At 46.7% G+C, this 25,572-nt stretch overlaps 1 protein-coding gene across 1 annotated transcript in view; it reads right to left on the bottom strand.

The window, feature by feature from the left end:
- The window catches only part of LOC138726085 (gamma-aminobutyric acid receptor subunit gamma-4), a 33,591-nt gene that overhangs the window by 3,999 nt on the left and 4,020 nt on the right, over nucleotides 1-25,572 (bottom strand). The window contains exons 2-7 of the mRNA XM_069867508.1: nucleotides 24,034-24,182; nucleotides 23,766-23,833; nucleotides 5,298-5,518; nucleotides 4,611-4,693; nucleotides 3,040-3,177; nucleotides 1,377-1,529 (exon numbers count right to left, since the gene is read on the bottom strand). Of these exons, the coding sequence (XP_069723609.1) occupies nucleotides 1,377-1,529; nucleotides 3,040-3,177; nucleotides 4,611-4,693; nucleotides 5,298-5,518; nucleotides 23,766-23,833; nucleotides 24,034-24,182 (812 nt within the window). The remainder of the gene's footprint in view (nucleotides 1-1,376; nucleotides 1,530-3,039; nucleotides 3,178-4,610; nucleotides 4,694-5,297; nucleotides 5,519-23,765; nucleotides 23,834-24,033; nucleotides 24,183-25,572) is intronic.

Below are 25,572 nucleotides of genomic sequence, written 5' to 3'. Positions count from 1 at the left end.
TTTTTATGATGTGGAAAATAAGCAGGAACTCTACCTATTCCTCCTTCTCTAGCATTCATCTAAATCCACCTGCCACCCTTTCATGGGGTCACCCCAATGGCTCTGGGTGGGAGCATGGCAAGAGGTTCTCCTGTTTTCCTGCTCTATTTTTATCAGCAGATGCGATGTGACTTCCCATCTATTTAAAATGCCAATGGAACTGGTCCAATTTACATCTCCCTAACGTAAGCTGATGGGCTTGAAATGTACTGGGGATCATTTGTTTTACGTACTGAAGGGGCTGTGGATAGAATACATTACCCTTGATGTGCTGAGGTCCCTTCTCACAGAGAGGGTCCCTTCTCACAGAGAGGGTCCCTTCTCCTGGGAAAACTTGCCTTTGTATTTTTGTGTCAGCTATGCAGAATATTTTGTCTTTTTTCTGCTCGTTCCTTTCCCAGCCACGGACTATGGTGTACCCTCAACTGCATTAGAAATGACACCCCACTCCTCCTGCTCACTCCATGGGCACCAAAGACATTGATTTTGATAGATGGGGAGAGATGTTCAGAATGGATGGGCTCTGAATAGCCCCATCTGATGCTGATCGACCCTCGCCTCTCTTCTTCCTCCCTGCAGAGGTCTGCAGGCACGACTGAGAACACAACCTCCAATTAAAGGGAAAGTCAGCGAAGCTCTTGGGGAGCACAGTACTGGAAGCAGAGCATGCTGCAAAATGCAGATATCACAAAGTGTATTAAAGATTAGTAAAGACCTCTCTAGTGCCTGTCAGAGCAGGATTCAATCAACATGAGCTCTTTCCTGCCTCAAAGAGCCACTGCAGGTTGCTGAGGAAATCTAAACAAGAGGCAGAGCTGTTGCCACATCGTGGACTCCCACTGCGGTGTGACTGATGGAGAAAAGCTGGACCTACAGGGCTTCCACATCCTGCTAGAGCTTGGAACTCAACAGATACAGCTGAACAACCTTGGTCATTACCTTACAACCTTCATGTTACTGGTCTTACACTGAGCCCTTGAGAAGTCATTAGGGAATGCAGAATACTTCCACGTGACAGAAGCCATTTGGCCAGCGCTGCAATGCCACAGCTCACCCCTTCCCTCTCCCTTTTGACACATGAGAATGCCACGTTGTCAGCTTGGAAAAGACTGTCTTCAGGCCTCAGACTGAGATATCTACTAATCCGGTAGTCCAAGCTAGCACAGCTGGAGATTAAATTTAGCTTGAGGGTGATGTTACAAACAGAAAGATAAAGGAGCAGGCTATCCTCCAGTAAGGCGAATAATGCTAGAAAATGGCAAAGTGCTTTGGGAGATTTTGTACTCCAACACTACCAGTCTACTAGCCTTGCAGACATGCAACAACCTGTCTCTTACCCAGAGATGTCCTGGCTGGCGTAGAGTCCCTTTTGATCCAGAAGGAAACCCAGGAAAGAACAACAGTCAGGATGCATGGAATGTAGGTCTGAATGGCAAAATAACCCATACGTCTACTTAGGTCAAAAGAAACTGTCATCACCATATACTCCCCTAGGAAAAAGCAAGAGAGAATCATAACATGTAGCTTGCTGAAACACAAAAATCAGCCAATTTTCAGAATTTGGAGTGTTTCTGATGATGTTTTCTTGTTGGTTTAAGTGCCTGGCTGCCTTGTTTTGTGGCTGCCCAGACTGTTAGCTTCACAGACAGCCGTGTTTCTGGCTTAGTAGGTTTGGTGACCTGCTGGCATTGCAGCTGGCTTGCTGGTTTTGTGGTCAGTGGACTCTGTGGTTACCTGGCTGGCTCTGTACTTCTCTGACTTAATGTCTTTGTGACTAATTTAAGAGCTCACTGTGGTTGCCCAACTAGCTATCTGGCCACCAGGCTGCATTCGTACTGCCCTGGCTGGGTGTCAGTATACTGAAAAGCACACAGTCTGGAAAAGATTCAGGGGAGGAACAATAAAGAGTATTCATCTTCAGCTGACTGCTGCAAGGGTTTATTTTCTATAGAAGCCATTTAGCTGTGACAGGCTACATGCCCTGGCTTGCCAACTTCACTACCTGAGCAGTGATAAAGGAGGTGTCTTTCAATCACTTCCATTGAGACTCCGATTCCGCCCCTGGAAAAGACATGTGGTGCTGTACATCCTAATTGCTCATTTGGCAACTTACAGCTGAGGTTCTTCCTCTTTTTCAGAGGCTTCTAGTGAGTACTGGAAGAAAGCCACCCGACAGCTCTAGGGTTAAGATGGAGCTTGCAAGCAATTACCAAAAAAGAGAGTCATAAACGTCAGAGAGTCACCGGTGCATTCCAGACACTTTTGCTGCACCAGTTCTTGTCCTGGTTTGTGCTGCCTTTCTACCCTGGTTAGAGGCTGGCTGCTGGTGTTAGCAACAGTAGCTTTCTGCAGAGTGGGAGAAATGCTACCTGAACTTGCTGCTTCAGAGGGCTTAAAAATATGAGCTCACCCCACCTGCAGGAACCCAGAGAGGCTTCCCTCAGTTGTCTGTGGGAAGGAAAGGGAATGTGACCTATTATGAGGAGGAGGAGGTGAAGGGCCTCCGTTCCCTGGGTTTTTTTTTTCACATGCAGCCTTGTTTCTGTCTCTTAAAGAATAATTCAGGTGTTCATCAGCTCCACACAACTTTACATAAGGAAAGACTGAGACCTTCAAGTTCTGATTTCCCTGCCCCTGTTCCAATTATTAGCATCACCCAGGGATCACATAGCATGCACATCCTGCAGCAAGAGGGGATCTGAGCCCCATCTCCTCTCCCTCCTGTCCCTTCAATTAGGGATAGCTTCATTCACAACAACATTGTCAACCCACAGTTCACAGAGTGCCTCTGGCCAGCCCCTGTATTGTCTTGCCCTCACCATTCATCTCCATCACTTCTGCTCCCTCTAGCAAAGGTCCATCCTTTCATTCTTGCATTTCTCTGATTGTGCTGCTGTGACCTTCCTTTTCCACCACTGTGGAGTCATCTGATGACTCCTTCACCTCCCATGATGTCTCCAACCTAATGGTGTTTCTTTGGGTTGTCTCCCTTTGTCTCACCTGCCCCAGTCCTGAGAACTTCCGAGGTGTTCCTCAGCCCCGTAAAGTCAAACTGGTAGAGCCTCCAGGTGCGCTGGTCGGAGACCTCAATAGAGTAGCGCCTCCAGCGATAGACAATCTCTTCTCGTGGGTAGCCATCTGGGAAAAGGGCCAAGGACATCAATGAAAGAGTATGTCATGTGCAACCATGTCATTCACCATCCTGACTGGAAAAGCACTGGCATCCTGTTCCAGCTGTTTTGTAAACATGAAGCTTTCAGGCAGGTATTTCTGATTCCTTTTGTTTAGATTCTCTTAGGCATGACCACATGGAATGGGAGTAGGGACAGCATCTCCCCTTGTGGGCTGCTCCACATCCTAGGAACGGAAAAAGAAGTGCTAGAAAGGGAGCCTTTCTAAGGACTGTACTGGTGGGAATGAGACTTGGGTTGGTGTAAGAGGTCTCCCCCTGCCTGAAATCTTGAAGGGTTTTAGCTCCCTGAGGTCTTTACCAGTCCTCATGACTACCTTCCCTTTCAAGGTATGAGTACAACCAGGTATACAGAGCTGTCAACACGGAGGGTAGCATGGCTGTGGCTGCTCTGACTACGTCTGTGCTCTGAGAGCCGATCTACATATGGAAAAGAGGTGTGCACTCTCCATGGAGAGGGAGATCTGGCTCCTGCAGGTTGGACCATGGCTTCTTCTGGTTCTGGTTTTCTTGACAAAGAAACAAGCCTACTGTGAAGCAGAGACCTCAACACCTACGAGATTGTTCCTCAGAAGAGGGAAGGAGGAAGAGCTTGGCAGAAAACTAAAAATGTGTTTCTAATTATCAAGCATGTAAACCATGTAACATTAATTAGCAAAGAATGAGGAGTGGTGGGAGACAAGGGGGTAGTATCTCCTCAGCGTGCTGCCTCTATCTGAAGAACCTCAAAGCCACGTGAGCTGCATCTCTCAAGTGGCAGGGGAAGTGGGAGAGGTGAACCTAAGCTAACATGATTAAATCAGATTTTCAACCAATGCGTGAGGGCAAGAATCTCCTAGTGCAGAAAGGCCTCTTGCAAAATTACTAGGGGAGATGTGTCCACATCAGCAACCTTCTCTGCTGATAGGAATGAACAAGTGAGGACTAAGAGGGGAGACGTGAGTACCCCTCCTTTGCAGTGGCCTTGGGTGCAGAATGTGGGCCTGTGTCTGGGCTGAGGTCAGGAAAGCCAAGCTGTCCCCTCAGAGAGTGGGAGAAGAGGCAAGATGCAAGGCAGGATGGGTGCCACTTGTCTGCCAGCTGAAGGGATATATTCCATCTAGTAGGACAGAGTGACCTTCTGGTTAGCGAAGTAATCATCTCCAACCATCCACCCAAATAAAGGAGAAACTCACGTGCTGTCAATCTATTCCTGAAGACCTATGATAGCCCAGGAGTTGGAGGAAGCTTCAGAGCGTGATGGGTAATGGCCCAGGGAGAGCATCATAGAGATTAGGTGAAAAATTTAGCTAAAAGGGATGATGGTCTTCCCAGAGAGTTTTACTCTATTGAGGCTTCTCTACTTGCCCTTTAAAAATATATCAGATATATGAGTACTCACAACTAGAAAAAACCAAAGGGCAGGAGTGAGTGTCCATAGGGAAATTCTGCAGCTGAAGCAGACATTCAGCCTCAATCGTCAGCCTGAGAGAGGAAGAGAGAGAGAGAGAGAGAGAGAGAGAGAGAGAGAGACGGGGATTTTGTGTTGGTGAAGGTGGGTTGATTCCAACATCACAATGTAACAGAGGGATTCTCGCTTCCTTGAGAGAGAAACACTAATTTGTTGAAGATCAGTCTATTTGCAGGAACATTTCAAAACAGCAGCAAAACAAAACATATGTTTGGATATTTTCAAAGTGAGAAAAAACATCTCATTTTCACATTCAAAAAGCCTTTTTGTTTAGTGAGCTTTTCAGATTCGTTTATGGGAGAGAGAATTTATGGGAACAAAAGCCAAATGTTTCTTATCAGAATGAAATAGCTGGACTGACCAATATAAACTTTTAAAGGATTTTGGTATAGGAAACGGTTTATAATTTTGACTTTTTTCTAGGTGTGATACAGGGAAACAGTTTCATCCTGGTATGGGTAAGACCATTCTGCAACCAGTACTGCATGTGTACTCCCGTCACACGTGCAGGGAGACATCTCTACTCCTCTGTCTCAGGACACCTGGAAACCTCCTCTACCTTGACCAGCTCCCTGTTCTCTCACCTCAGCAACTGGCAAGAGTGCCTGCTGGATGTACCTGAGCGTGTAGAGCACTTTTCCGTCATTCCAGATGCGGAGGAGCTGATTAGGAGTGGTTATCCAGTGGGAATCGGCCCGCTTGGAGTTCCTAAAAAAGGTATCTGGGATCCAGATGCGGCTCACCATATTGGTGTTCAGTGTGAGGGCCTTCAAGGTGCTGTTGAAACGAAGACGCCGGTCATACCATGTCTGAGCAAAGAAGATATCGATGGTGTATTCCTGTGAGTGAGAAGGAAGAACATGTCTTTCTGAGAGGGATTCAGGCAAAGCAGAGTCCCGTTCTCTGGTCTGCAGGCTACTGTTTTACAGTCACAGCCAGAACATTTGCTTTTATAAGTTTAGGATCAGGTATTGATGGCCACTGACACGTTTCCAGGCACATCTTTAGCTCAGGGCTGGGACATCTATGGCACACTTAGGAAAAGTCAAAGACTGTGTATTGACTGGTGAATTAGCTATAACATATTTGGCCTGATCCATGTCTGGAAAACCAAGACCATAGGAACAAGGGCTTGGGCTTCCTTTTGACAGCCAACTCAAACCAAACAGTCCTTTGAAGCACAGGCATGAAGATGCAGTGTGGATGTTGGCTGAATCCAGCTACACCTTTCAAATATAGGCAAGGAAAGCTGCTCATCAGCTTATCAGAGAAGGCAGGCAGACAGCTCTTTCTGTTATTTATTAGGATACAGGCCAGCAGTGTTCCATTTGCCTAATTTCTACATGTAGCAATAGTAATGTTGTGCATAAACCTAATGAGAATCCACGCCTTTCAGCGGGACTTACACTGTAAATTGTTTATGGTTATGTAAATGTTATGAAAAAATGGGGCACTATGCATTCCTGGCAGAATTCCCTTGCTGAAGATTAAAAAAGGAAGCTGGAGCAGGGGCTGCTATGGACCCAGTTCTTGGTGCAACCAGTTCAAAATCTTGAGTCTCTTGCAGACAGAAAACAGAGTTTCCATCATAATGAGGATCTTTGGTTTTAGTGAGAGACAGGGTGTCCTAGCTCACACATAACTAGTATTTCTGTGAGGCAGCTCCTGTCTAAGATTGGACTGGTGGTAGTCCACGTCATTAGCTCACTGTCCTGCTGCTTGCTGTTGTAGAGAATTTGCTCCTTACCCTCCCTTACAGCTTGCCTGAGAAGGTGCTAATTAGTGTTGTGCAGGAGCATGTCTGGCACTCAGTGGCTGTCTGAACCAGCCTCCTAAATCCAGTTTCACCAGCCCATACTAAAGGATGACACCTGCTCCTGAGCTTCTCTCTGACTTGGACTTTGCTCCTTTTCACTTCCATTAAATCCCCATGACCACAGAAGCATCGTCTCCCTCTCTCCTGTGGGCAAAGATGATCAATGTCTGACTTTGCCATCTCTGTTTCATTCTCCTCCTCCCTCTACTGATTTATCTTGGTGGAATTTTTATGACTGCAGCATATCCTCCCTCCACTGCCCTCGCTGCTGGTTCAGAGCCGACTTCCTCAAACCATGCTGTTAAAATAGATGCAGTGCTCTTAGCTTGCTCCCTGGGACAGCATGTCCTGCCTGGGCAGGCAGAGCAGGGCAGTGCACGACTCCCCGCTTAATTTTCCTTGCCTTCGCTCCGCTGTCCACCAACTGGTGATGAATGATTGGTACCGAAAATGTCCCTTGCATAGGAATGAGATCACAGGAAAAGAACATTTGCCATCAGGCAGTCAAATCACTCTCCGGCTGATCCTTCACCCTACTTATACACGGGGACAAGCAAAGGTGATGGGGATGAGGTCCTAACATATCTCTAAATGGGGAGAGATGCCGCATGTTCAAAGCGATGGCACTGCCTCTACAGTTCATCCAAAACAGACATGAGGAGACACAGAGCTAGGAAAGCAGCACTCAAACCTGAGTGCACAAATATGGCCACTGCCTGAAAAGAGGAGGTAGGGAGAGCCCATTCCAGCTTCTAAATGCCCTAGATTGCACTGCGTACTGCTTGGACACAGGGTATGTGATGATGAAGGTATGGATCAAGTGGTGAAACAGTGAAATAGAACCCATAGGTGGGCAAAGAAGCATTGGCACAGCAGGGAAAAGATGGTGTACTGGCAGCCCAAGGAAATTACATGTATGGGGAGGGTTGACTTTATTCTGCTTGGGACCATTTTGTTTTCCTTACCAGCTGCTGGGACCAAAATAACACAGCATTTGACATATTCTCCATGACCCCTGAAAACCCTGTTCTGGACAGTATGAGCTTACATTGCTCCTCCTCAGTGATACCTCTGGTGTAGGAGAAACCAATCAAAAATGCAATGATAAATCCATGTTAGAGTAATTTATAATATCTTCCTTCTGGGCTGGCTGTTAAGGTCAAATGTCCTGCTGTAAAGTTCAGCATTTAGGTCTGGGATAACCAGTGCTAACATTCTGGGAGAGGGGAGGGTCAGCTATCTCAGGGGTTTAGTATTTGTTGTCAAGCCCAGATTTTGAGAAGGGATCAGCATTAAAGAGCTCCTCTTGTGCCATTCATAGCCAGCCTTTGCAAAAGGTGTAGTGCAGAAGTCATTCAGCTCTTCTGAAAAATCTGAGCTGTTATTGTCACTGTTCTGTGGTTTGATCTAATTTCAGTGGCTATTATAAGAACAGCTATTCACGACAAAGAACTTACTAGCTGAGCTGTCTCCCTTGCTTCTAGATGAGGAACCCATTGGGAAATATTGGCATTTACAAATGTATTTTCATTCAAAATTATCTGATGCAAGATTTATACAAAAATGCTGCAGTCTTTGCGAGCACTTTCACCCTTCTGATTCTATCCCATCCTGCTGGGGGGAAGTGAGTGAGCAGCTGTGTGGTGCTTAATTGGTGGCTGGGGTTAAACCACATCAGTTCCTGGAGACTTTTAGCACCTGTTTCCATCAGGAGAGGTTTACATTGATGCTGAGGAGCCTTGCATGACCGTGACTCTGCCCTGATCAGCTATGGGGCAGTGCTCAGTCTTTTGTCTGAGCATTAATCAGATCCCACTTAGTTTTAGGCATCTGACCAAGGTGATTAAAATAGTAGGTTTTTCACCACAGGTTTCCCTACAGTCACAGCAAGGGTAGGCACTTCTGGAGGGACATCCCAATATGCAGCTGCCCAAGTTGTCTTCTGGAAATGCCTCACGCTCTTACTGACTTTAGAAAAGTCCAGATTGATAAAGGCTGAGTAGGTGAAGTTTAGCAGGATGAGCTCACCCCTAAAACTTATGGCAGTGCTGTTTCTTGAACTTCTGCATCCCTGTATTTTCTCTTTGCCCTGATTAATTCTCAAGCATCAGAAAGAGACTTCTCAATACCTCAATTTCTCCATGTGGAAAGGGGTTATTGTAAAATACGCCTCCAACATTAGTGTACCATCTGCTATGCAGCACAAGGAGGCTGTTAACTTCTCTGTAAAAGCACAGGCTTTTTTAGCGTTTTCAACAGAAGGAGCTAGTGAAATAGGAGGAACCGCTCTAAGAGTTAGGTCGTGCCTTTTGGATCACACGTGGGATAACACACACATGTTGGCACGCATGCAATATTACATCAAACTAAAGGTGTAAAACAATAAATCAAAGTACCCATAAGGCAAACACTGAACACTGGTTAGCCTAAATACTATCATGTGAGTTTATCCAATCCTGAAAAACACCCTGCAGTGCTGCTGCTGCTAGCTGTGTGGGCTGGTGTCCAACTCAGCCCTTCAGCATGTCCGTGCTGGCCCTTGGTCACCGTCATCACCTTGCACTGCTGCACATCACTGACCAGACCCTGTTTTCCTCACGTGGGTAGCACAGATGCTGGTGGAAACCCAATTCCAGAAAATGGTAAAATCTGAAGACATTTAATGGAAAAAAACCCTGCCCAGTAAAAGAACGCTTGTGAGAAATATGGGGATGTAGAGTTGACAATAATATTTCATCTTGCAAGAAAAAAAAACCACAACAGCATGAAAAAAAACCAACAACAAAGAGGTATTACTGCACTCTAAAACCCTTTCTTTTTTAAAAACACAGTTTAGGTGAAAAGCTGTGGAATTTCCATGTGAAAAGCCATTTCAAAGAAAACCCCAAAATTTTCAATGCAAAAGAAAATATACGGGTTCTGAAATCAGCCTGTCCCCAGCATAAAAGAGCTGGGAGCTGGCCACTGTTCTCATTGTGTGCTACCCTAAGCTCTGCTTCTTGGGTCATCCAGCCCCAGCTGGTCTGCCCTAACCTTCATGGCCCTGGAGCACCTCCTTACTCCCCATCCTGATGTACTGATACAGCAAAGTCTCTTCAACAACAAAGAGCAAAAGAATGAGAATAAAAGTTTCATTATGTTTCCAAGATCCTCCTCTTTCCAAATCAGACCCCAGAGATCTTTCTAGACATGATGCTCGAATGACTAGGGGAGCTTACAAGGACAAAAGGAGCAGAGCTCTGATGATCTGTGTTTTCAAGGTGACACGCTGAACTTCCCATCTGTTTCACTTCTGCAGCAACACCAGCAGCACTGTCCTTGTCTGAATGTCTTTTGCCTCTGCCCAGGGAATCTCAGTTGAGACAGCATTCTTTTTATAATATAAACTTGCTGTTAAAAACCATCACTATGTCCTGTGCTCGTGCCAGAAACCTTCAAACAAGACATGCTGTACATGCTGCTCTGTCGATCTCAAATGCCCCAATCATGGCTTGCTCACCCTTGAGGTCTCTGCAGATGGAAACTGGACAGGGCTTTCAAAGCCAAGTGCTAGCTTCTGAGATCTCTAGTTCTCACACACCTCTGCTGATGCCTGCTCCCATGCAAGTGCAAGCAAGGACATACAAAAGACAGGTTTTTATACTCATGACAGCCAACCAGAACGTTTCATTTCTCCCAAACCTTTACTTGTGAGCTGTTCCCTTGTACCACTGCTTCCTTTCCTTCAGTGATGTTATCTCCTCACATGCAACCCCAGGATGGCTGCTGATTGTCATGGTGCCTCTTTCGTTTTTTTTCATGGGAACGTAGCCTGGCATACGGAGTCCCTCACTGTGAGCCCCAGGGGCACATGACCTAGACGTGTATTTTAGCATCTGATTAACAGTCATTACCCAAAGGATCAAGGAAAGTCCTTGAGTCGAGACATGACATCAGCCAGACTCTGGTTTATAGAAGCACAGTCTGTCTGCACTGTCCCTGACGAGGTTATAACAGAAAAGGCAGAGGCATGGACAAAGAACGTTATACACAGATAGGGCAGAATTAATTAAAGGGAAAGACACTGACCACTTCAATGAAGTATTATGCAAAGCACTGCAGGGAAGGACCTGCCTTCTTTTAGTTTGTGGGGGGTTTTTTTCACCACTCTCAGGGCAGGACATGCTCCCAATGGAAAGTCATGTGTGCAGCCCAGTTATGATGATCTCTAGAAAAAGCTTGGGCTGCTTGCAAAGCAAAGCCACGCTTACCCAATGTCTTGTTTGCATGTCAAACCTTACTGCTAAATGATTTAATGGTCCCCACGATGTTTGGCTTGAAGCAACTTTGTGCCAGAAGAAGAAAGCAGGTGAGGGAAGAGAAGAGGTGAGGACAGAAGCACATAGGATAACTGGTAGAGAATACTTAGTACTTCGAGCAGGTGCCCTTTTTTTTTGTCCTTTAAGCTCACAGGGAGTTTGAGAAGACAAAAAGAAATTCTATCTGAAAGGGCTAGAAGACAAACCTTCTCACTGCACACAATTAACTCCCCAAGGCTGCTCCTTTAGGATGGCTTGGCAAGATTCAGATGAGAAGCTGGAATTTGTTTAATTGCACTTCCCGTTCCCATGCCACCCACTGTGATTAAAATGAAACCCTGGGATGGGCCGTCTAATACTGCCCAGGACTGTTACAGCAACTGCTGGAGTTCCCTTGTACCACACAAATGAAGTTATGAGGTTCCATGAATCCCCCAAGGTATCCAGCCCTAAACACTCCTGGGAAGGGGTGACTGGAATGGTCAGCTTGTTCCCACGGAGACACCTACAAGTCTATTACTGCCTGGGAACATGAACTGTTACTCCACCTCTGACATGCTCCTTGCCCCATCTCTCAGTCATTAAAAAGCTCACTGTCCTGGGCTATTGGATTCCCAAGAGGCTTCCTGCAGACTCCTGCTCAGTTCAGGAGTTGAACACTGCAGCCTCACTCCCTCTCTAGGACAGAGAGGCAGGAATGAGAGCAGTATCCTGTTGCAGCAGCAAGGCCTTCAGGTGAAGCGAAGGAAGGCAGGAAAGCCCTCCAAACATTAAAGGACACAAGTGTCTTCAACTGTCAGAGGAATGTGTCTGTGCAGTTTTGAATTATTATAGCAAGCATCCTTCTAGACTTAGGACACACCAGCTGGACCTGTCTCCCTGGCTCCAATCTGGTACCCTATACAGAAGGGACCACTGCTGCCACATCACCACTGGCTTTGCCAGACCCCAGCACAGCCTGCTGCTGGCTCACCAGATGGACTAAGAGGCTGCAAAGTCAACACTGCCTCTGAGATCCAGGGTCTGATTTTTATTTACATCCAGTCCCTATCTGGGAGGATTGCGGGTTTTGGAGAGGTAGAGCAGTCCATAGTACTCTGTAGAGCTCTGTAATTGTCTCAGCACCTTTCCCTGTCTGCTCAGAGACCGAACAGCCAACATCTGCGGCTCAGTTCCCTTTGTTGTTTTTTCATCTTTCCAGGCTTTCTTGAGTTTTGACCCTTTTCACTCCCTGTTCTAGTCTTCTTTCCTCCTCTCCGTGCTCCTCTCCACACTCTCTTTGGTCTGTAGCTCACCACTCAGCAAGAAAGGCATTACCACCCTGCTCATACCCCTCCTCAAACAGAAACAGCTTCAACTGTAATGCCCTTATTCAAGCATCACATTATTTCCCCACTCTCTTTCCACCTTCTTGTGCAACTTTGCTTTATCTGGTAAAACCATATGCTCTCCAGGGCAGGGACTGCCTCTCTCTATGGACTTACAGGTGTCTAGTGATCTAGGCTGGATGTCGATTGTCATGCAAAGAGAACAGACGAAGTTCCTCCCACTGAAGTCTTAGTGATGAAGGAATTGCTACAGAAGCTGTGCTTTGAGGTCAAGACACAAGAACCAGTGTGCTAGGGTGGCATCCAAGAGAGATGCCCACCTCCCAAACCCTGGTTCTACTCTGTCCTCCTCCCATGAAAATGGGTCTGAGAAAGAACAGTGCATCCACATCCCTGGGATCCCATGCATGGTACAGAAATGCCTGTGCTGGCCAGGAAGAAAACCACTGTTTGCCTGTATAAATCCCTTTCTAATCTTCATCCTCAAGGAAAATAGCACATTCAGACAATCTGAGAAAGTTCTGCTTTCACAAAAGGGGAGGGTTTGGGTTTTATGCCTTCTGCAGAAATCCTCGCTCCTGACACTGTTCTTTCTTGGCCCCAGATGAAGGAGGAGGTGGGGACAGTGCAACTCTGCTCCACTGACTCTTTCCAGGAAACCTGTTTCATGTTCTCTCTCGTGCCCCCTTGCTGTGCTTGCCAGGTTTCTCCTCCTGCCCTGCCAGTTCCCTCTCCCTGCTTTGTTTTGTTTTTTCTTTCGCTGTTGTTCTTTTCAAGCCACTACAAAATCACAGCCCAGCCCTAATGAGATTTCAAGGGAGCACCAGGCTGAGGAAAGCAGCTGGAAAAAATGAATCAGGTTACAGAGAAAGAACAATTTCTTTCCATCTCCCCTGTTGGGTATTTCAAGGGCAAAGCAAGCTGGACTGCAGTTACAGAAGGGACACCAGGCCAGCTAATTCTCCTTTCCAGGCATACATCGACACTTCAGGTCAAGTACGATGGTCATTTGGAAGCCAGGACATCAGCCACTAGAAAAACAGGACCTCCAGAGCTCTGCTGCTCTAGGCTGCTCGCTTTCCATAGCACCTGGCAGCTGCAATAGACTTTCCTCAGAAACTGGGCCAGTATTCCCAGTCCTTTTTCCCAGCTCCCAACTGTTTTGTTGAGATCCAGCCTACTGCAGATGCCTCCTTTAAACTCAATCACTCTACCTACCCCAGCTACCAGAGTCCATCATGAATCTGCACCTTGTGAGAAAGGACGTGACTAACGAAGGCTGCAAGCTCTGGACAGGTCTGTTAGTCCACCACTGACACATCATGAAAGGAAACGGTTGTCTCAAATATTAAATATTATGGTTCTCTCTGCTGTCAGCTTTTCTCTTCAAGGGAAAAAAATGAAGATAAGATCAGCCAGTTATCATCTCAGCTTCACTCTCCTACTTCCCTGTGGCTGTAGGAACAACTATCCTAACTCCTGCTAATTCTTCCCACTTCTCTACCCAACTGCTCTGCTTCCCCTCCTTGTCCTCACTACATTACTAAGCTGGCTTTGGGTGTCTTTGGAGGAGAATGACAAACCAACAGACACAGGATTGGTGTGGGAGGTATAACAAGTTCACTGGCAAAGCTGGAGGGAAAGAGATGCAGATCAGAGAGAGAGTGTCAGAAATAAGGCTTTCCGCATTTGCAAAGTCCCTGCTCTGACCTTCCCAGTTCCCCAGCCACATGGACACAAGGTGTTCCCCCACCCACACTCCTAGATTCACACCTTCCATGTGTTTCTGCCCCTGGGTGAGCCATTACCACTGCCTTCAATTCTGGCTGATCAGATGTAGAGCCATTCTCAGCTAAATGCAGGTCAGAGACCAGCCACAAAAGCCCTCACACCAAAGCCCTCTGGAGACGAAGATGGACAAGCAAGGATTATGCCAGTGTCCCCAGCTACCACCAGCTCCACACTACCAGTACATGCCAAGCTCAGCACACAGCAAGTCCAAGACCCCTGACCAGACTTATTCCCCACTCACAGTGGCCCATGCAGCCAGTTTGATTTCTCTGGCGCTTTGAGGACCTGTTGCATCAGGAATTGGTGACATCAGCCTCAGCAGTGCTGGTGTGAAAAGGCTGCAGTGCCAGCAAACCTACAGCAGGGAAGAATGGACTGCTGCCCAACAGTATAAGGCATCACGGAAGGTGACCATGAAGATCTATCTCCCACACACGTGCTGACCCTAACACCTATCTCCTACCAGCACAGAAGACACCAAGCTGAAGATGCAGAGGCACTGAGGAAGCACCTGAAGGCACGGAGTAGATGCAAGAGTTTGCAGGGAGCAGAAGAAAAGTGTTGCCTTTGCCCTGCCAGCACTGATGCCGTGGGGAGGCTCAGGCTGGCAGCATCACTGCTTCGCTGCTGCTCGCTTGCAATTTGTATCATGGGCAATTAAACCCTTCCTGTGCAGGGAGATGGGATGTAATAGCCTGAATATTCAGCCTTTAACATCGAGGCATGAAGAGGTCCTTGAAGCACATTGCCTCTGGTCACCCACAACCACTGAATTCTGAGAAACAGTCTCCATTTAATAACACATTTATAGCAGGCAGATTTCATATCAGCCTTTTAGGGGAGAGGGTAGGACTGCTTCATCTGGGGGTGCAGGAAATAAAACAGAACCGATTTCTACTGAAAAAAACCCCAAAGTTTTGTTGAAAATAAATTAAAATAAATTAAATCCTCTAAACCTAAAATGAATTACCCCAACCTCATCGTTTCATTCAGAAACCTTTTTTCTTCAATAAGCTAGCAAAGTATTTGCCTTTACTCTTTTCTATCTGATTCACTTCATTTTGACTTTTATTTTCAAATACTCATTCTCCTGCTCTATTTGTAGGACAGAATTTATCACCATATGAAAAGCAAATAAAAACAATCTGATGATACTGAACAGAAATATTCTGATTATCCCTAAACCCATTTTCCCCCAGAAACCCTTAAGAATTTTGCCTGTTTGTCCCAAGTGGGAGGGGAGACCGAGACCCCCTCCTTTATGACGCTGGCTTTTCACCCTAGACCAGAAACCCTGGCCTCTGACCAGCTCTTTGACGTGGCTCTCATGCACCTGAAATATCCAGATCCTTCATGTGGAGAGATCTAAAGCCTTCAGCTCAGATAAATCAACTCTGCCTTAAAAAATAATTTAGCCCATCAAACGACAGCTATTGGTACAGCTCAGAGCATATATCTTTCAAATTTGACACAACAGTGCTTTCTCTTTGACTTAGAAGAATCAATTTAATGAAGTTCAGAGCACAGATCAGTACCTGAATCAAACACATGCTTCCTGGCCTGTCCACACACACACATCTCTGGATGGAGAAGTAGGACCAGTGGGGAATTGCAGAGCAACTCCATTAGTTAATGTGATGGAGACGGCTGCATCCACGCTTTTCTTTGCGCATCGCAGTTCTGAGCCTGAAACTGCATCTCCAAGACATATCTCTACCAACGCGTGATAGGCAAAGCTGCTTTCCCACCACCAAGTGACTGCAGCCACGTCCATGCCTGTGCACGATGGCAAAGCCTCTTTTGATGCCCCACCAAAGGTGTAAAGCTCCTACCAAACCAAGAGAACTGCTAAGTGCCAGGGTTACCACAGCAGAGGACATCCGTTCAGCCCAGTCCAGGCCACAGTAAGGAGGGTCACTGGAAAACTGCCATCATGGTCTATTAACAAGCAGAAAACCAGTTGTTGGTGGATACCTTCAGAAAAGGAGCCGAGGCGCAGCTGCTGTGGTCCAGCGCTGTGTTTTTGAACATAGGTTTTGTGTGGGTAAAGGTGAGGAATTACGAGTCACAATGCTCTCAGGTCGGGCACAGTGAACCCACTGACAACTTGGGAAGCGCCTACAGTTACCATCCTTCCCAGGCTGCCTGCAAAGCTTCAGAGCAAAAAAACACCTCTGCATTCAGGCTGGCTGAAGAAATGTGAGTTTTCTCCAAAGGCTGGCACAAAATGAATGCAGGAGGCTCCGCTCCATGAAGGAATTTACAAGAGCCGCTTACTTCATTACTAATGTTGATTTGTCCCGTTTTACCCGAGGGCCAGAGGCTGCCCGAGCTGCGGGCTGTGTGGAGGCACCTGTGTGCCAAGACTGACGCTGTGGCTTAAGAAACCTGACTGAGTACAGCCAGATTCCCCATTTAGCATTGGACTAGGGAGCACAGATGTTAACTAACTTTAGGACTTTGCTCTCAAGAAATGCCTCTGAAGAGAAGCACTTCCCCCTGCCTGCAGGAGGCTGCTGTCCAGATTTTCATATTTCATTTAACTCCAAATTTTAGAGTCAAAACTTCAGCTTTTTGTTCATCTTTACTGATAACAGACTCCTTTTGTGTTTTCTGCACAATAAACAGCCTATAAATAAATTACTAACATGGATGTCACACAGAAAATATCTAGAGGGGATTAGTGTATGTTCTGTATAATAAGAGGAGCTGGTTGAATTATTTATAGCGAATAAATCAGCCCTTTTCTTTTGGGGAACAGACCCTGAAATGTGCAGAACCTCTTGGGTTACGTTCAGGATGGGCATAACTAATTTTATTTCATTAGACCTTCTGTTGCAGTTTGTGATTTGTCTCATTAGACACACGTGATTAGTACTATTCCTCAGGGGGGTTGTGATTATTTTTACTTAAGGCAATGGCAAAAAATGGCTACAGGATGGCCACTGCCCTCCTACATGTACTTGACCTCATCACCATATGAACATAATTGGCTATGTGAGGAGCAGTCCCTCTCCTAGCACTTGGGCACACAGGGACAGGCTCAGCTGACCATTCCTGAATATCAAGGAACCAAGAGATATAGCGCTGTCCAAGTAAATGAGTATTTGCAGAGATGTTATAAATGCATCACCAGTTTTAATGGTGCTGAGCCATCACTCAGGCGTGGAAACTAATGGGCCAGAAAAAGTACTGGGTCCCTTGGTGAGCAATACCCATTTCCCAACACTTTACATTTCTACAATATACATCTTTATCAGGGACCAAAACCTGACCTAGCTCATTACATCAGTGGTTGTCCTGTACAACTTCACTAGATTTATGCTGATGCCTGACTCTCATGGCACACCAGGCAGGCCAAGAAGAGCGCGCAGTCCTTGGCAGAGGGTTGTGGTGTGCTTCAGGCATTGCAATCCACCGTAGAAGTGGGTGCATCTGGGTTATTTCCTCCTAGACAGATGATTCGTGAAGGATTTTTAAGTCCTTTCAGTTCAGAAGTGCTGTGCAACTGCTGGAATCTGTTATTATCAGGGAAGAAGAGGGGGGAGGAAACAAATTTCCTTTACCTATAGGCTTATCTTGTGCTCCAGAGCAACACATTCAAGCATTTTAAGAAGTATGCCATTTTCATTTCGTTTCTTTACCACTTATTCTAAAGCAGCCAAAGCTAAGTATAATCAAGACTTAAGTGTTCCTTAGAGCCAGACAATTATTACCGGTCTCGGTTTCTCCATCTATTAAGAAGAAACTAAGATATTAACCAAAGCCTTGCAGTGGGATACCAGGGTTGTAACCCGAGGCTTCCCACTGTGGCTCCCACACTAACTGCCTTCCAACCAAGCACAGCTGCTGTTCCTCAGGATGCAGCTCCGCTTCTGAGATGCCTCAAAATGCTTAAGGACTCTCTGCAAGGGTGGCTTAGCCCCCTAGGGCTTAGCTCCTCTTCTGGGGATCTTCGCCCCTGGTGCTGGGATAACTCAGCTGTTCGCAGACAGTTGCCAGCTTGCTGCACACTCGGATAAGGTGGCATTGATGGGAATTTTCCTCAAAGAGCTGTGATTCAGCAGCTCGACCACCCACAGCCCTGAGAGGGGAGGGAGCAATCCTCACAAGAGGGTTGTGTGGACAGCCACTGCCTTCTGCCCCACTAAGCCAGCCCTGCACAGAAAGCACCCACGAGAAAAGACAAAGCATCCCAGGTCCCCAGCCTCCCCTTCCTCACTGCTACTCCTTGTCAGCTTTAACTTCGAAAGCCAAACCTCCCTCCCTGCCTCTTTGGGATTTACATGAAAGCAGTCAGTGGGGAGTTCTCTTCATTCATGCTGGGCTTATACTTCTAAATTATAAAGTGTGTCAAATGAAGATTTAATTTATATTTAACAAGACAACGTTTGTAAATTAATTATTCATCAGCTGATAATGAATAAACATTTCTTCCTTCCCTCCCTTCTCCATTTTCACAGTGTTTTCACAAATGCACCATACATGTAAATCTATTAAATCTATTCTGCAGTACTCCAAACATGGGAAAATAAGTTCTTCATCCTCAATTTCATTAGCGTGTTGCATGGTAACTAATGCAACCAGGCACAGCATTTTGAATTTAATAGTGTGCAGCATCTCCTTCCTAAAAGGGGGAAGGGGGGAATGTTCAACACTTGTATTTAGACATAACATCCTCTACAGGTTCCAGTCCCCTACTCACAGGCAGAGACAAGAAAATAATTTGCTATAATAATGGAGGCAGAAGCTTAATCTTACCCCCTGGAAATCGCAGACACTTCAGACGCAGAAGAATCTGGCCCCTGCTGAATGACAGAGGCAAATTTTGCCCTTTCCATATTTATTATTATTAAGTAATGAGATTGAGGTGGTGCTCAATCCCAGCAAAAGAGCTGCCATCAAGTTTCACTACAGAATTTGGCACACAAGGTCATCTCCTCACACTTAGCAAAGAGAAGCATCTCCAGCATCTAAACTAGCCTTGGCTGCACCACAACTGATCCCAGACACCTGAAGCAGGTAACCAAAGGAGCCCCCTGGATGAGTGCTGTGTCTCCATTCACTTTGGCCAGGAGGCTACTATGGTGTTCGGCTATGTTCTTGGTGTTCAACTCCAAGCTTCACACTTGTGTTTATGCAAGAAAGGAAGAAAAGGACATTCATCTCTAACCTCTGGGAGGAACAGAAGAAGCTCTGGGCAGGACTTGCTCCTTTACAAAGCTCAGAACAGAAGCATTTTTTCCACTCCCACCCATGCTGTCTCTTACGGGCACTTCACGGACATGCTCAGGACTGAAAGACACTTGGCCCCAATAGTTGGCAACCACTTTACTTCTACAGCATCATCTCCTGAAAGTTAAGTGTCCCTAAAGGAAGATGATCCAGAACTCTAGGTGCCCTTGACAAGAGTTAAGGCTATAATCTATGGCAATAAAGCCATTACAAAACAAAACCAAGAGCAAATCCCTCTAGCAAACAACCAGTCAGCGAAATATTTGAACCCAGTCTCCTTCATCAGTCCTTGCTGCTGCAGCCCTCCCTGGCACCTCTTCCTGCAAACATGCTCGTAGAACCAAGGTGAGTCTTTGCACCAGGCTCAGCTTATTGGTACACCCAGGACACCTAAATGCTGTGTTAATGGGAATCTAATTGGGCATCCAGATCCACAACACAGCTTGGAAAGCTTTGGTGCTGTGGGTGATAACTCATTTGGCTGAAGGTGCTGCTGGCTGGCACCCAGCAGCAGCAGGTGGCTATGGAAGGGCTTGTGGCCAAGAAGATCCTTTCCCCACTGGTGTAAACACAGCTTCCCACCACTCTGAGAAGTGCTGAGTGTCCCAACCCATCCAAAGACAACAGGTTCATGGGGATGGAGAGGAAAAAACAGTCCGTGCAGCAACCTGAACAAACAGCCATGGGACTTAATGGTCCCACTTTTCTGCACCCTTTTCCCTCTCAGCTCATCCTTTCAACCAAGCCCCGTCCCATTTCTTACCATTTAACCATCTCCTAGCTTTATATCTGGTTATTGCCCCAGTTTGGCTGGCAAAGCACAGAGGGTCCTTTCCCCAGGGATGAGAGAATATAAAATTTGCTCAAATACCTAAATGGGAAACAAGACTGACACTGGTCCACAAAAGATATCAGGAAATCACTTTATATTTCTTCCCGCTCCAAACGTGCCCGCCTTCTGCCAACTCTTGAATGTTAATGTTATTTATGACAAGTGATTGATGAGAGGGATGCGGAATTCACACCCAGCGCAGGGCATTTTCAAATCACCTATTCATTTTTAAGGACTGGAATCAGTTTTGTATCCTGACGTGATTTATCATTTGGAGGTTGAGCAGTAGCTAGGCAGGGCCAGCTTCCAAGCCCTGACAGAACATCATCAGGCTGAAGGCAGTGGTGAGCAGTTAACCCTTTCATAGAATCATAGAATCACCAGGTTGGAAAAGACCCATTGGATCATCGAGTCTAACCATTCCTATCAAACACTAAACCATGTCCCTCAGCACCTTTGTAGGGTGAGCAGATCATAGGGCACCAGTATTCAAACTACACTGCTTAAGTTAGAGCCATCCTATAGCTTTTGGCCTCAGATGCACAGCCCACACCACAGTAATGTGGCTATATTTCTTAAAAGCAGAATTAGGTTTTCATCTCCTGCGCAGCCTGGCTATGAGAGAGAAATATTTACACAAGATGCTGTCACTGCAACACACCTAAAAGAGAACAATGGGACATTTCCCCTCCAGTTGTCTTACATGAGCTTCTGTATCTGTGGCAGAGATCAATCTCACTATGGGCTCAGGACAGATCTAGATCCAAGTAAAATTCTGGTTCTTTTCCTTCAGAAATGTGCATTTATTCAGGTTGAGCATGGGGAAAGAGAAAGGTCAGGCATGTTGGACTGGCCTAACAGCTGAGAGAAGGCAAAGCTTCTCAGATTGGGAGAAGCTATTTAAAAAGGGACAAAATGGGAATGATATGTCATGTTCTCGGCAAAGACAATTTGTATCATACATTTGATGCCAGCCTGCCAGTGGCTGGCATGACCTACAGAATGACTTAATTCATCATAAATTATCAGCATAGAAAAGTGAACAAACACAAAACAAGTGGGTAAAGCAGCCAAGTCCAGAGGTGGCACTGTGGCAGCTCTGTCACAGCCCTTTTCTCTTGCTTCAGGAGACATTATAGCAGGATGCAGCCTCTCTCATGAGCAAGGGGAGGTATTCAGAGCACAGACAGCAGAAAGCTGCCATCCAAGGCTACAGGACCTGAGTCTAGTTGTCCTCAGTACCTTTAGTATCAGCCTAGCATTTCAGGGACAAAGGTTTTAAAGATCAAGTGCATCAGCAATTTAACCTTAGGAAGTTACCTAAGGGGACAAGGAAGGAGACATGTCCAGAGACAGTCTGCATGGGGTGTTACATGGAGGTATTGTCAAATCACCAGTGATTGTTGGGACCCAGCAGGGATCCCTTGACCTGTAGCACTTGGGCGCTTCCAAGAAAGTGCAGCCAGTTGTGATTGAAGGCACAAAATCCCTCAATTGTCTCTATGTTCCTCTGCCTGAGCAACTCCTTGTCATACCACTTCCACAAACAGCAGTAACTTCCTCAGGCAGGAGGGCTGCAGGTGAGTAGATTAGCTCTGTGGCAGCAGCTTCGCCTGCACAGCCCTGTAGATGTAGGCAATTCCAAGCATCAGTCTTACCTTCACATTCTTGTCTCACATTAAGTGCACTGGAACTGCCTGGAATCCTACGCAGTTATGGAGGCTCTTCGTGGGGCTTCTACTGACTCTTAAAAAGAGCTAAACACATGGGTTGAGCTGCTCTGGGAATGGTCAGGGCTGTCTTCAGTAGCACTCCCCCATACAATTCTCTGATTTCTAGTAAGGGTTGAGTCCACACAACAGTTCTTCCCCTCAGTGGGAATAGCAGTTGCCATTACCTTGCATGCTGTTATCACAGAGATAGTGGAGACTCTGAATATGCCTGAAGCTCCTATACCTGCAGCCATATATGGTTGCTATTAGTTCAGTAGATCTAAAATACTGAAACACTGGAATGGACGTACGTACATTCTCACGTACCCATCACCATAGCATAAGCTGTGTTTCTTAGGAAACCAGACTAGGAGCTGAGCCTGGTATTTCCATTTAGGAGAGGAACTCTGGTTGCAAGACTGCATTTTATAAGCCACTCTCTAGTGCTACCACCTGCGTGGCTATGCAGTGCTCCTTTGACAAGGAGAAGAGCAGAGCTCCCAACAGGAGTGGAAAGGGGTAATATAAATGGATTTGAAGGAAAGACAAGGAGTGAGGATGCGCATTGTGGTTTTGTGTGGTTTTCTTGGCGTACCCTTGGGCAGTGCAAAGGAGATGGGACAGCCACCTACAACATGACTATTATCCCCTACCTCCAGGCACAACAGTGGCCATGGAGGTGAGCACATCCAGCCCCTGCATCCTTCTCCCATTACTGTGGCTTCATGTCCACACATTTATATGGGATGGAGGAGCTTCCAGTATCTGCTGGCAGCCAGGGATGACAGCCACATCTCCTCCTGCAGACTGAGCCTACAGAAACAATAAAAGGAATTTTTTTTATTTTTTTTTTTGCCTTGAGGCCATCCCTGCTGGGCCTCCTGATAGTGCCCTTATTGTGCAAGTGAGCTCCCAACCAGGCTCCCTTCTGGTGGCTCAGGAGCAGGCGCTGCTTGAAGAGACATGCTTGGCAGTGGCCAGTCAGAAGGGCTGCTTCAAAATGATTTTTGGAGTGAAAGTGGTACTACAACTACAATACCATTCCTCTGTCCCCAGAGGGGCTTGTTCAGTGGAAACTTTTTACCTGGGAAAGTAAAAATAACATGCCCATCCTGAGAACTTTCTTTTTTTTTGGTTTAAGGAGGCTGGGTTTGTTTCTGCTCAATTTTGCATTAAGAGAGGCAAGAAAAGACAAATTGTCTTGGCCTTCTTGTACCTCTCCACCCAACTGCCCAGTGGACCAAAGAAGTATTTCAAAACCTGATGGCAGTTGGGTTTATTTCTTGCTAGAAAAAGAGGAAAAAAATGACTTCACAGGAATATAATAATGGAAGTTTCCTGTGAAAAATAATTGACAATTGCTCTCCAGTGCGTGGCCTGGAACATTTCTGTTAAGTGCTTCCACAGCTCCTGGTACAGTCAGGTCCTGAGACATCAGTGGAAACCGTCACAGTCATGGTGGTATCAATATAAATCGCTAAAGAAGACCTGTTGGACCTGGGCTATCTCACCTGCCCCTCCCCAGCAGCGCAGCTCAGGCCTGGGACATGCAAGTTCCACACCACCAGACCACTCTCATGAAAACCATCTCCAGGTACCTATTTCAATCCTCCTGGGAAGTGTGCTGCTCCTCCTCTCAGCCACTACCTCAACGGCTCAACCACGGTGCTGCAACTTTTCCTGAGCATCCTGGTGCCTGCATGCTCCCCAGGCAGGGGAACCCAAAGCCGCCAGGCAGAGGTATCTGCCAACACATGGTGAGTAGAGACCAAAGAGCATCATCACCCTACTCCCTGTGCTTATGAGCATAGTAGGGTTGCTGAGCTCACCAAGGGCACTTGAGGGCCTTGCTCCTAATCAAGGATGGCTGTCAAGCCTTTCTAGCTCCAGCTATCAGCAAGTCAGAACGCCTCTTCCCACGAAAAGGGAAACAAATCCACCTCTTCTCATGACAACACCAATTTCACACCATGTCAAGCCAACATAACACAATCTGCCAGCAGTGCTGGGCCAGCAACCCCCCACACTCTCAGTTGTGGTAACACTGTGACCCTGCAGCAATGACACCACTCACCATCTGGATGACAGACACTGGTCCGATGCTGTTCACGTAGATATCCACATCGATAAATGTTGGCTTGACTGTAAAGGAAAAAAAAGGTATAGATGAGCTGGGGCTAGATTCATTTGTGAAAGACTGAGGACGAGGGGACCATTTGGGATCAGTGTGGCTCCATCTCACCAAAAATCCCACCTACAGCAGCCACAAAAGCACGAAAAACACAAGACAGAGACAGGCCAGGTCATTTCTGTGGCCACAGGGAGTTTTAGGGTACACTTACTGCCAATGTCGGGCCTCAGCTTGTTGTCATAGTTCTTCAGCAGTGAGTTGAGGATCTGCGTGGCATCAGTCTCCTGTGTCTTGGGGGTGAGGACCCAGGTTTTATTGATACTGAGGTAATCATAATCGTATTCCTCTGTGCTGTCACACCTAAAGAAGAGAGACAAAAGTAGAAAGATGTAGCTGTGGCATCTCTCTGGTGCTCTGTGGGACTAGGAGCACAGATGGGTTTTAGAGATACTAAAGGAAGAGGATGCAGCTCTGCTAAAAGGCAGAACATAAAGAGCTCAGGGATCTCCTCTCAGCTAAGATAACACAACTCACCTGGCACCTTGGATCACATGCAGGTACCTTGCTGCCAGTGGTCAGAACTAGTAGGCATAGGGTGCTTCACACCCTCCCCAGCTCCTTTTGGAGACACAGTTCATTCCCAAAGCATGGGAGCCAGGCCCTACCTACCCCACTCCTGGTCCCCTTCTGTGGCCAGCAGCTCCTGCTCCTTGAGTGACCTGAAATACTTCAGCTGCTCTGCCTACCACTTGCACCTGACGCGGGCTTCCTCTGAGGAAGAACACAGTGACCAAACAACATCTTTGGGAAAGAAAGGCATTTGCAATAAAAACATTTCAAAGAAAACAGGTCCTAAAACCAAGCAGGCAGTATGCACATCTGGCTTGCCAGTAACCCAGCCACCTGCCCAGCACAGATCCTGGGAAATTAAAGCCTTATGCAAACTCCTCTGCCCTCAGGCCAAGACCTGCCACAATGCATTCCCTGTACTCACCAACCCTTTCTCCTCATTCTTTGGTGCAAGCTCCCATTTAAAGATGCTCCATCTTCTTGATCTTCCAGTTCCAAGCCAGGTAAGGAAAGCTTGCATCCTAATTTGGACATGATCCACTAAGCAACAGCTTCTCCCGATGCCTTTCAAACCTGCCCTCTCTAAACCTTTCACACCCCTCTCTTTTCCTAAAGGAGTTTTCCTAAACCCTCTAATTAAATTAGGTCCACACGGTCAGCTGGGAAATTCTAACCACCTGCTGCTGCTCTGGGCAGCTCATTCACAAACTGTCCCTGGAACAACACAGCCATATGCAGGAGCGAGCGCTCAGCAATCCCACACTCGGCACACCCCCCTCGACGTCTGTCATGCCAGCGTGTCACCTGCTCCAGTGCTAGAAAGGGTCTCGCAGTGGGAGCTGCCACTGTGTTGACACCTCCCAGCTGGAGCTTCGCGGCTCTGAGGTGCAATCAGGCACCACAGATACACATCTCCCTTCTATGCCTGGGGAGGTAGAGCCTGGCAAAGGTACTTGAAGGGGAGAAAAAAGCATTAAATCGACATGTTGCAGTCAATTTATCAGATGTTCCTCTTTTAAACCCCCAGATAAAACTTACTTTCACAATCACTTTAAAGCCCTTTGCATCTCCCCAGCTTTCAGGCACTGGGATGGGTCTTCTGACAAGGACTGGGCTGCGTGCAGCTGGCTGCCTGCCGCCACACGTTTGGTTTTGGCATATCAGCTTGTTGTTTCCTGTC

This window comes from Phaenicophaeus curvirostris, chromosome 13, assembly GCF_032191515.1.
Source record: "Phaenicophaeus curvirostris isolate KB17595 chromosome 13, BPBGC_Pcur_1.0, whole genome shotgun sequence".
NCBI lineage: Eukaryota > Metazoa > Chordata > Aves > Cuculiformes > Cuculidae > Phaenicophaeus > Phaenicophaeus curvirostris.
Note: the sequence above shows the minus strand (reverse complement) of the source record. Positions and strands in the feature narration are given on the sequence as shown.